This window comes from Neolamprologus brichardi, chromosome 10, assembly GCF_056152115.1.
Source record: "Neolamprologus brichardi isolate AB-2024 chromosome 10, ASM5615211v1, whole genome shotgun sequence".
Lineage (NCBI taxonomy): Eukaryota > Metazoa > Chordata > Actinopteri > Cichliformes > Cichlidae > Neolamprologus > Neolamprologus brichardi.
The window spans coordinates 7,154,294-7,166,705 of record NC_142113.1 but is presented as its reverse complement, the minus strand read 5'-3'; the positions used below and the strand labels follow the sequence as shown (position 1 = coordinate 7,166,705).

The 12,412-nt window shown below is 38.1% G+C and overlaps 2 protein-coding genes across 2 annotated transcripts; both read left to right on the top strand.

Moving 5' to 3' along the window:
• Positions 1 to 295: 295 nt before the first annotated feature.
• On the top strand, positions 296 to 7,164 carry crtam (cytotoxic and regulatory T cell molecule). Its single transcript, XM_006800521.3, has 10 exons — positions 296 to 350; positions 2,311 to 2,451; positions 2,580 to 2,732; positions 2,884 to 3,003; positions 3,529 to 3,684; positions 4,137 to 4,397; positions 5,429 to 5,494; positions 5,609 to 5,755; positions 5,939 to 6,025; positions 6,361 to 7,164. Exons 1-10 carry the CDS (start codon positions 305 to 307, stop codon positions 6,516 to 6,518), a joined length of 1,335 nt encoding a protein of 444 aa, XP_006800584.1. The 5' UTR covers positions 296 to 304; the 3' UTR covers positions 6,519 to 7,164.
• A 584-nt stretch (positions 7,165 to 7,748) lies between these two features.
• On the top strand, positions 7,749 to 11,921 carry hspa8 (heat shock protein 8). The gene is made up of 9 exons (XM_006800520.3): positions 7,749 to 7,902; positions 8,894 to 9,103; positions 9,338 to 9,543; positions 9,634 to 9,786; positions 9,869 to 10,424; positions 10,521 to 10,723; positions 10,874 to 11,072; positions 11,151 to 11,383; positions 11,471 to 11,921. The coding sequence occupies exons 2-9, from the start codon at positions 8,899 to 8,901 to the stop codon at positions 11,666 to 11,668; spliced, it is 1,953 nt and encodes a 650-aa protein (XP_006800583.1). The 5' UTR covers positions 7,749 to 7,902; positions 8,894 to 8,898; the 3' UTR covers positions 11,669 to 11,921.
• The last annotated feature ends 491 nt before the right edge of the window (positions 11,922 to 12,412 follow it).

The window sequence follows — 12,412 nt, the reverse complement described above, 5'->3', positions numbered from 1 at the left end:
ACAACATGTCTCATTCACACGTTCTATGTAACATTCATGCTCTGATGAACGACAGCCATCCACAAGATAGATAAGTTGTAAATTCAACATTCAACTCATGTTGGGCAGCAAAACTACAAACAGGAATAAAATGCAATAATGGTCAGCTTGCACTTCTACTGTAAGGAGTCACATGAGAATCTCTCAAATCAAAAAGTTAGGGGAAACCACAGAGCTGTGATGTCATGGAAGGTCCCGTAGTAGAGTACATATAGATGAGTGATGAGGAAGTGCACCAGAGTCAGTGTGTTTCTTCGTGACAGAGATGGAACTAAAACTTGTGCTTAGCGTCTTTGTGCTGTACATTGAGGGTGAGTGTTTGACTTTTTACACTCTTTGGCAGTGTTTGATCTGATAAGTGCTGAAATAGGATCGTAACCTACATGACTGGAAAAAGCAAATGAACACAGTGAGGATGACTATGCCTTGGAGTAAACAACTTCCTTCTGAGGCTGTTTGTGATCTTTTACATTTAGATGATTTATTATATAGAGAAAATTATGGTACAATTACAAGCTCTCATATTTCACACAGAAAGTGCTTCAATTTTCAGTAAAAGACTCTGTTGCATTAGTTATGCATTAAAGGAATTTGCATTTGGATTTCTGTTTGCTCGTGTTCACATCAACTGAACCTAGAAAGTTGGGATGCTGCATAAATTGTAAATATAAACTGAATGCAGTAATTTGGAAATCTCCTAAACCCATATTGTATGCACAGTAGAACATAGAAAACATATCAATTGTTTATACTGAAACTTTGTACAATTTCATGTAAATAATAAACTCATTTTGAATTTGATGGGAGCAACATTACTTAGGAACAATTCCTATCACTGTATTTGTGTTTGCCATGAATGCAGGTTAAAGCTCTACCGTGCAATACATTAGTCCCTATGCGTACCACATCTGGTAAGACACCATTAGTGCTTTTAAAAGCATGTAAAACAGCTTGGCTTCATAGGAGGAGGTCTGGGTGAACTGGCCTACCTGGATCCTGACCTTTCACCTGTTGAGAACATGTAGCATATCGTGAAACAAAAAATACAACAAAGAAGTCGCAGGAGTAGCTATAATCCTGTCATACAAGAACAGGATAACATTCCTCCCCCAAAGTCCAGTAACTGCTCCCTTAAGTCCTCCTATGTTTATGGACAGCTCTTAAGAGAGTTGTATTTTTTTTATTAAAATGATAGATTTTCTCAGTTTTAATATGTTATTGTTTTTGTTCTGTTGTAAATAAGATGAGGGTTTGTGGTGTCAAATTGTTGCATTGTGTTTTATTTACATGTTACAGTACCCTGGCATTGTTGGAACTGGGGTTGTATGTTGAACCAGTTCACAACTTCTCAACTCTGTTAAATGACTGACATAAAATGAAAGTTCTTTAGGACAGTTTCTTCTATGACATAGAGTATATATGTAGACTGGCCCTTTAATAGTTGTCAGTAATGGAATGATACAGATGAAAACCTTACAATGAGACAAAATAGACAAATGAGACTGGCTTTAGCTTTGCATAAGAGCAAACAACATAACATACACAGTATACAATGTGTATATTTTAGTTAGCATTAAGAACTTACTGAGAAATTACATTTTCTGTATTGATCAGGCAATACAAATAAAATTGAAAAAGAAACAGAGACAACCAAAGCCTAGAGAGACATAAAAATGACTGTACTGATGAAAAGTCATCAATACAAATATTGGTGGTTGTCAGTTGATGTAATGGCATGACTAGCACACAAACTGCAAAAATAGCTTTATGACCTCTGCGGTGGTGTCAGTGTGCCCCCAACAAATGTGTTTTCCGTGTGTTATTTGAAACCCACAGAAAAGAAAAAGCCCCCAAAGGCCCCATGAACAACCTACAGCAAATATATACTTTTTCCTCACACCCACGCTACTTTCTCTTTCACCTTGAAAGCACTGACCACATTACTTCCTGTTAGAACAGAAATGCATTAGATGTATAACAGGGGGGCTGCTTATTTTGTAGCTGCAATGAACAGCATTTTTTTCCTGTCACACCTCCTCCACACAACTATATACACAGTGACAGGCCAGTGGCAGAGGTGGTGGCAGATGAGTCAGACTGTGAAAAGTTTAACTGAACTGTTTAAAACTTAACTTGGACATCTGTGTCACTGACTTTTTAATTTCAGCAGATGGTTACTCACTTGTTTTTACCATGTTAGGAAATGTGTTATGCACATTTCGTTCTCAAAGAAACTTTAATAAAGTCAAACTTCCTTTTATTTGATTGCAGTTTCGCTTGCAGTATTGCAACATGTGACGGTCATGGAAGGTGAGAAACTCAGCTTAAGCTGTCCTGTTACCAATGCTGACAAGACCAATGTGGACTGGAAAAACCCTGAAGGATTTGTTATGTTCTTCAATCGCAATCAAGGTGAAAATGGCATATTCAGTCACACTAATGAATGTAAAAACAAAAACTTGGCAAATGTTTGGGCCAAAATTCAAACAACCTTTGGTGAAAGGCAAACATTAAATAACTTTTAAAAAAATTGTTTCCAGCCTTAAAGGACAAACGCTACAGAATCGACACACTGTCTGAGTCAAAATTCTCCATCAGTGTTTCCAGTGTCAAATTTAACGATGGAGGCAATTACACATGTTCTCATTATGGAGACCAAATAAAAGAGAAGATAGTGGAGGTGACAGTGTTGGGTAAATATTATCTTACGTCTTTCTTTTTACTTTCTTTTCACATCTTTACTAGGGATGGGATCAGACTTTGACAGTTATACTAATTACCAAAACAATTACCACTGTGTTGATCTTGTTTCATAAAACTTTGTCTTTTGTGATTCTTTTGAAGGTTATCCCAAAATGTCAAAAACAAAGCATGAAGGAAAGACTGTCATAAAATGCACTGCTGTGGGGAACCACTTTGCTCCTCAGATTTCTTGGAAAATCGACGATGGGTCAGAATTTCTTGGTAAGTTGGAAGAAAGTGAGAATGATAGTTTGAGGTGTTAGTTAGAAAAATTGTTAAGTTAACTAGGAATAAGCACAAAAAGTAAATTTATTTGATACTAGGAAAGGTTGATTCTTTCATAAATAAATGCAATGTATTCTTCCTAAAACTTAACTACTGTGCTTACAACCACAGCAGTTAAGAGTGGATGGATGGGTTAGGGTTAGGTTAACATGGGTGTTAACACTTACGTTGTGGAATTTAGACATTTGTAGGTGTATTAAAATTAGTGACAGCAACCAGTGAGTGGGCTCATGTGATGATGATAGCATGACCCACACTTTCTGGAATCTTTGCTACTATGATGAGACTGAACAACATTCAAATGTTTAAAAAAAAGACTTTAAACAAGGGGGATTTTGAATTTTATTTTGAATTCCACAGAAGAGTAGTTTACGTTACAAAGGGTTGATTTGATCAAGTGTTGCATTTGTGATGGTGTAAGTTGATGCAATTGATGCTAATGACATCTATCCCATTTTACAGCTCGTAACCAATTCCAACAGGAAGCTAAAAAATACATCTCCACTGGGATGATTGAAATTCTCTCAGTACAGAAAAGAGTTGCTGTGAAGTGTCTTGTTCGTCACCCTGCATTGAAATCAAAACATCTGATGAACTTTGTAAAAATTAGACAAGACTGTGAGTATATTTCATTCATTTAGTTTATCAACACCACCACATTATAGCAACAGTTTTAAACATTAAAAGAGTAAAATCATCCCTTTTATTATCCATGACTTGTGTACAGTGAAGAACTTCTACATAAAATGTTCAATTTGAGGAACAGTGACTGTGTAGTTGTGTCGTCACAGAACAGGGAAAGCACTGGGGGTTTTTAACTCATGAACTGCGCCACAAAACAGTCCATAGGACCAGACTGTGAAACTGTCTGACCAAAAATAAAAACAAAAAAATGGCAAATCCATGTAATTTCCTCATTCTGTGTTGTTAAAAAAAAATCTAGTTTCCTCTATTCTAATAAAAATGAAGTGTGATTTGCAGATAGTTTTCATGACATCATGAATTTTAACTTTCTCTGAATTGAGTGTTGTTTCTACTCAGTAGTAACACAAGTCCAATTTCTGTCACAGCAAAAGGATCCCACCACACATCCACAGTCAGTCCACATACTGTTAAAGGATCAACACAAGTGCCAGGGACAACAACCATGTGGATCAGACATAATAGAACAGCAGTGTACTCCACCACAAGAAATGAGAACAAGCCCTTATCAGAGAGCTCAACGGTTCCCTCCAGTCTGCAGGCTTCCACCAGTGACCCAGAGATGTCTATCACTAGATCTCCTCAGATCCCTGTTACAGGCCCTACAGACCCACATCTTAGCACTAGTGGTGAGTGGAAACTGTCTGCATTTTTATTTGTTTTTTATGCCCCGTGGATTTCAAGAAACATAAGGTTTCATATTAGATAACACACCTTAGGATGAGCTTAGGGACACAAAAGAAAGTAGTGGAGAAATGGAAGTTTTAAAAAGAAATACATTTTATTTAGTTCAAAATGAATAAAACACCATTTTACATTTTAAGTTATGCCATACATCATATTTTAAATGAAACTTAAATCCCTCGATCCACTAAAAAGGAAAGTGAACTTTAGTGGAGAAATTAGCCTACAATACATCTCTTTGTTACTGCTTAGTATTGTGTGTTTAGCATATTACACTAACTGTGAGCCTATGGGGTGGAAACAAGAGCAATCTCATACAATGTCTAAAATGTCTCTTAACCACTACTGTGGTTGATATAACACCAGATGTGTTTCCTGCAATGGAGAGCTCGAGCTATATGAAACTCTGTCATGTTAGATGTATTCACTGATTGGGAGGCTGCAGCTCTGTGGGCAAACAAAAACTGTTCCGAGAGCATATCTGCTCTGATCGTCAGATATGCTCCAAAAAAAGCAGTTTACGTCTTCTGTCTTCAGTGTTTCAAACCTTGAACACTACTGACATGTAATTGGTTAGAAATGCACTATATATGTGTGAATTTACTCACACAGTAAATTCAGTGTAATATTAAAATTTAAGCAGAATGTGTGCAAAACAGTTATTTGTCTTCCATTTTCGCATTTTACCTGAGCTTTATATATTCAGAAAACTACTGTAAAAAAAAAAAAAACAAACACTAAAAATTAATTTAAAAAAAAAGTCCTATCGTGTTCAAACAGGGTAAGCAATGACACCATCATTGAGGCAGTAGGCCCAACAGGTTCTTCAAATATGTGTGTTTGATGCCACCTATTGGTTACTCTGGAAAACTACAAAAAATGGTTCCATTTGAAAAACATAATAGACCTGGACTGTAGTAGCTTCATAGAGTCTGTGTTAATTATTGTACCTCTTTTCTTTACTACACCTTTAAAGGCTGGACATATTCCCCTGAAACCACAGAGAACATCACCATTGATAACATGGACAGTAACACAACAGGTACATTTACACTCAGCTTGAATAGTTAAAATAATAGTTCCTCTTCTCTGAGAATCACAGAGAACACCATGTGTTTTAAAATCCTTAAGGTTTGGGGTTTTCCTCTATTTCCAGGGAATTTTGGCTTAAACATGCATAGAAAAGACCAAGAAAATTCATCATTGCTGGTCTTGCTAGTGACATGCCTGATCTGTGGCCTTCTAGTGGTCGTCATTTTTTTTGCTATCAAGCTGAGGAGAGCACACATTGCCTGGAAAAGAGGTAGGCAGGTCACGTTTTCTGTTTAATGTCAGACTAAAGTTGCTGTTATTTACAATTTTACTTGACTATAGTCTGGCTAAAAATCATACATTCTTGCAGCAAGTGTGTTGTACTTTCAAGAATTGTTATCTAAATGTATTTTTATTTATCTTACAAAAGATTTGACAGTTTTTATTGTTACAGAAAATGAAGAATCTAATCCATCAGAGGAGAGCAGTAAATCTAAATCCAGCCATGAAGAAAAGACCTCACAAGCACAACGGAGAAGAGGTACAAAACCTTTTAATTAGATGGTTGTTCGCATCTATGACTGTATTATACCTTCTGTTTAAATGTGAATATTATAAAATGTAGCTTTTGCTAAAACATGACTAGGGTCATGTTAGCAGCTTAGAGAAACAGCACACTTGTCAACCAGAGGGTAAAGTTCACGTACTTAGGGAACTCAAACTCAAAATTCCATTTAACCTTTACGTATTTTGAATCCCAGTTAATGGTCAGGGAGTGCTTTCATTGACACATTTTGCCCAGTACACTGTAAAAACTGCATTATCCTGTCTTAAAAGAGAAAATGGGATATTTATTGGTATTCTTTATTGTTACAGGCCTCTTCAATACAGCCTTCACACAGTATGTTGTTGAAGAACCAGCGAAGACGATGACTTCAGTGCAAAACACAGCTGTGATCACAGCAACGACTTCTCAACATCAAACTACAGCACAAACTTTAGCCAAATGTGATGCGAAGGAGACATCGCTATAACTGTCTTGGAAACACAGTTTTCATGATATCAGCAATTTTCCATTTTTTTCTGCACTTGCATGGCAGAATACAGGGCAATCATTCACTTATTATTGTTAGGAATATGTGCTTACTTATGGTAGGTAGAACCTACCTTTGATCTTCAGCAGCATCAATTCTTGGTGCCATGAATGCCACAAGATGTTGAAAAAAATGACTTAAAGTATCTACATTATGTTGACATTATTTGTCACATCATTTGTCTACTGTACATTTATCCTTGTTTTCATTCTGTTACATTGCTACAGCTACTGAAGTCCACTGAACTCACTGTTATGTTCATGAAGGTTAGATTTCCTGTGTGAAATGGTCAGTAGAAGATCTCATAAACATATGCTCATGGTCAGACAAAGGAAAACATTTCCCCACACCGATACATAACCTGAACTGTTGAGGTCCATTCAGTCTAACAATTGACAACAAGTTAATTTCCCCCCCTTCTTACATCATCAGTCATGCCATGTTTTTGTTTTATATGAACATTATATGTAAAGCTCCTGACCTGTATTTACAATAGTAGATAGCACTGCTGCTATATGACTGGCGGATGACCAGCAACAGCAAGAATAAGCATGTCTGCAGGTGTTCCTAATGAACTGTTTGAATGTCTACACAGGATCAAATGTGGCAACATGATATCTGTAATATATACTGTGTGAATATAGCATATATGTTGCCTTGTATGTATATATTTTGTATGTTTGGGTTGAACATGTAGCAATAAATTATATTTTGCTATAATATATTGTTTTTGAGCATAGATAACAGGCTATGGGAAACATTCATATCATATACATATTATCAGCACTCTGTGGCTTTGTCTCTGAAAACGTGTCGAGCATTAATACGGTAATATAACACTAAGGTCTATGTATAATATGCATATTTTTAAAAATAGCTCCATAATATATCAATTATGCATGAACTTAAAGAGCTTTATGTAGCTTACAAAAAACAGAAGCCAAATCAAGCACCGAACATGACTGACATACTTAACGGTAAAATCTAAAAAAAAAAAGAAAGAGAGAGATGATTTGCCTTCTACACTTCAGACAAAGCTTCCATCTTATGGCATGCGGGTATTCACAACCATTATGAAACAGTCACAATAAAGCAGGAAGTGGGATGGATTGTGTCTCGCGTCATCGGTTCACCAAAGCCTCATTGGTGAACCGATGAGGAAAGACTCAGTGACTGCGCCGATTGGATGCTGTGCCGGTGATATAAAGGGTTCGGCTAAAGATTCACCCTCCTTTCGCTTCTCATACCGGCAGGGTTGAGTCACCGTGGCGCTAGTCCATTCCAGCCCAACAATACCCACAATCAACTTCAGTTCAGTAACTCGGTAAGTCATTCTGAAATACATTGGTGTTAGCAAAAGGTTCTAGTATATTAGTTGAATTTGCTGGCAGGATTTGCTTTATGTATGACTGATGTGCATGTTCACTGGGGAATGCTGAATTTTCTCCTCGTGTTAAATGCTTGACGGTTATTTTCTTAACAAATATGTATCGCATAGTGAATTATGAAGGTGAAGGTATTCATATCCTTGTTATCGAGGCGTAATCATCGGCTCAAATGCTGCATTAAGGCTATATAATGGCGGAGGGGGGGTGGAGAAATCCTGACGCGTTCGAGAATGTTCTCGAACAACTGTTAAGCTACCCGGATACCCGGAATATACAGGCTTCCGGTTTTTTGTTGTCTTTTTTTTTTTTTTTTTTTTTTTTTTTTTTTTTTTTTACTCTAGAGCAAAAGTAAAATGTGTTGTAAATCGTTTCAGATTTAATTCTTTAAATATTTTCTTGTGCTTTATACACATTTTAATACAACAGTTTTAGCATCAAAGCACTCTAGCTTTTAGATTTCCGGTTGTACCAGTTTGCTGTGCACGTGATTTATGACTGACGCATGGCTATTGCTTGGCCATGAGCCACGCTCGTTCAAGGCGGGTTCCTTTTCATTTTTTTCTGTAAGTGGGTGGGTTGTTGGAATTGGGATTTGTTAGCCCAATAACGTTGTTAAAATGCTTAATGTTTTATGGCCAAGCGGGAAAATAAAAGCTCTTAATCAAATTAATATAATCAATATAAATTTAAAAGACAACTCTAAATTAAACTCAAAGGATAATTAAAGCAAATCAACTAAAACCATACGTTTTTGTTGTGCATTCTAGTTATGTTAGTCTAAATTGCCTTAAATTGAATAATTGGGTAAAATGTAGTTGTTCACTTGAGTTACTTTGACATTAAGCATGTTATAAAGGATTGAAGTAAAAAAGTTACAGATGACTAGAAGACAAACATAAATGTAACACTGTTCTTGCATTTCTTTAGGAAACATGTCAAAGGGACCAGCAGTTGGTATTGATCTTGGGACCACCTACTCCTGTGTTGGTGTGTTCCAGCATGGCAAAGTTGAAATTATTGCCAATGACCAGGGCAACAGGACCACACCCAGTTATGTGGCCTTCACAGATACCGAGAGGTTGATCGGCGACGCAGCCAAGAATCAGGTTGCCATGAACCCCACAAACACAGTCTTCGGTAAGGGTTAAAATTTTACTTAATAGTAAAAGTCCGTCCTACCTTGAAAAAATTGGTATTCATCAACCAAATTAAGTTAGTACCTCAGTATTACCACCCATGAGCTTGTCTTGAAGCAACTCATCTCTGTTAAAGACCAGTCTTGAGACTTGTGGATTTGAGGGAAGAATGATAAGAGTATTGCAGAAGTGTATTGCATCTTTTAAAAAAACAAAATATAACTTTCTCTTTCAGATGCCAAACGTCTTATTGGCCGGAGGTTTGACGATACAGTTGTGCAGTCAGACATGAAGCACTGGCCATTTAATGTCATCAATGACAATAGTCGCCCTAAAGTTCAAGTTGAGTACAAGGGTGAAACAAAATCATTCTACCCAGAGGAGATTTCCTCCATGGTGCTGACAAAGATGAAGGAGATTGCTGAAGCCTACCTCGGAAAAGTATGCTCTGAATTTACCTCTGTGGAATACAGTTGCAAGTTTTCACATGACTCGTAATTTAATGTCCTTTTTTTTTTTTTTACATTTCAGACTGTCAACAATGCTGTAATCACAGTGCCCGCTTACTTCAATGACTCTCAGCGTCAGGCCACAAAGGATGCTGGCACTATCTCTGGCCTTAATGTTCTGCGCATCATCAATGAGCCCACTGCAGCTGCCATTGCTTATGGGTTGGACAAAAAGGTAAATGGGTAAAAATTTATTCTGGATTATACTACTTTTTTGTTAACTGTCTGTTCTGAAGCACTATCAAATCTGTTTTCAGGTTGGATCAGAGAGGAATGTTCTCATCTTTGATCTTGGTGGTGGCACCTTCGATGTATCCATCTTGACCATTGAGGATGGCATCTTTGAGGTCAAATCCACTGCTGGTGATACTCATCTTGGTGGGGAGGACTTTGATAACCGCATGGTCAACCACTTCATTGCAGAGTTCAAGCGCAAGTACAAAAAGGACATCAGTGACAACAAGAGGGCTGTCCGTCGTCTGCGCACTGCTTGCGAGAGGGCAAAGCGCACCCTGTCTTCCAGCACCCAGGCCAGTATTGAAATCGACTCTTTGTATGAAGGAGTTGACTTCTACACCTCCATCACAAGGGCTCGATTTGAGGAGCTCAATGCTGACCTCTTCCGTGGCACCCTGGATCCTGTGGAGAAGTCACTCCGCGATGCCAAGATGGATAAAGGGCAGATTCATGACATTGTATTGGTTGGTGGCTCCACCCGTATCCCGAAGATCCAGAAACTTCTCCAGGATTTCTTCAATGGAAAGGAGCTCAACAAGAGCATTAATCCAGATGAAGCTGTGGCCTATGGAGCTGGTAAGTTTTCAGTGGTGAAAAAAAACTACTGATGATAGCTGCCCTATTATAATCTGAATTTAGTTTTTATCTTGAAATAATTTTCTTTGGTTTTAGCTGTCCAGGCTGCCATCCTGTCTGGTGACAAGTCTGAGAATGTGCAAGACCTTCTCCTTCTGGATGTTACACCTTTGTCTCTGGGTATCGAGACTGCTGGAGGTGTTATGACTGTCCTGATTAAACGTAACACCACAATTCCTACCAAGCAAACCCAGACCTTCACCACTTACTCTGATAACCAGCCTGGTGTGCTCATCCAGGTCAGTGTAGCCTTATTTATCTTGGCCTTTTAATTGCAGTTATGTTCATTTCTGCCATTCACATTCCACTAGAGATTGAGACTCATGTTGTTAGATATTAGCATTTGTGTAGATGTGGAGTGGAAAAATTATTGGCCTCTATTTCAACAGGTTTATGAGGGTGAGCGTGCCATGACAAAGGACAACAATTTGCTGGGCAAATTTGAGCTAACTGGAATCCCTCCTGCTCCTCGAGGCGTTCCCCAGATTGAAGTGACATTTGACATTGATGCCAATGGCATCATGAATGTCTCTGCTGTTGATAAGAGCACTGGCAAGGAAAACAAGATTACCATCACCAATGACAAAGGTGGGTTTTGATTGATGAGTTTTGATTGATCACCATCAAAATTCTGGTACAACTTGTGACTCTTTGCTGTCCTTAAAGGTCGGCTCAGCAAGGAGGATATTGAACGCATGGTCCAGGAAGCAGAGAAGTACAAGGCAGAAGATGATGTTCAACGTGACAAAGTGGCTGCTAAGAACGGCCTGGAGTCGTATGCTTTCAACATGAAGTCCACTGTGGAGGATGAGAAGCTGGCCGGCAAGATCAGCGATGATGACAAGCAGAAGATCTTGGACAAGTGCAATGAGGTCATCAGCTGGCTGGATAAGAACCAGGTAACCCCACCCCCAAGCACACACCAGAAAAAAATCACAATAGTATAGATTGCTGTGAAGGGCTTATACATTATCTATATTTTGTAGACTGCTGAGAAGGACGAGTATGAGCATCAACAGAAGGAGCTGGAGAAGGTGTGCAACCCAATCATTACCAAGCTGTACCAGAGTGCTGGAGGTATGCCTGGAGGAATGCCAGAGGGCATGCCTGGTGGCTTCCCTGGAGCCGGTGGTGCCGCTCCTGGTGGTGGATCCTCTGGACCAACCATTGAGGAGGTCGACTAAACATTAAGCAATACCAGCTGCTTACCTGACGTGTTTTCTAATAAAGTAACCCTCCTAGAACAAGTAAAATGCAGGAGTGAAATTTAATGACCTAAAAACAGGGTTCAGAGATGTCATTTATGGCCATTGTTTGTAACACAGGTGCAAGGGAACAACTTGTAGTTGGCATGATTGAGCAGAGTCTTCAAATGTCAAAGTATTTTGTGTATGGAGATGTAACTGCCTTGACAATAAATTAATCTTGCAACCCTAATGTGTTGTACATGAACTTTTAACTTGCAACTGGAAACTCTAATTTATCTCAAAGCAGGATCTGTAAATATCTTGGGGTGGGGTGGGCACTGTCTTAATGCTCTATTGAATAATTTGCAAAATTCTCAGGATTATCTTTGTCAAATGTGAAACGAAACTAGAAATTCCTGTGGCTTACCTGTAGGTAGGGTCAAGCCATGGAAAGTATCCTCCCTGTTAATTTACCACTATGGAACATGAATCTACAGAATGGGCTCAACATTTCTAACCAATACACTTCAACTTTCCCTTTTTTTTTTTTTTTTTTTTTGCTTTTTAAGTGACAATTTATGAAATGGTAAAAGGAGAAAATTGGCATTTCATATAACCAATTTACTAAAACAATGTTTTAACCCTTGGATGCACAACCTACCAATACCTACACTCCAAATAAGATCAGTGCATTTTGCTATAAACTTAGTACTTCAAAACAAAGAGTTGAAATATTTTTAT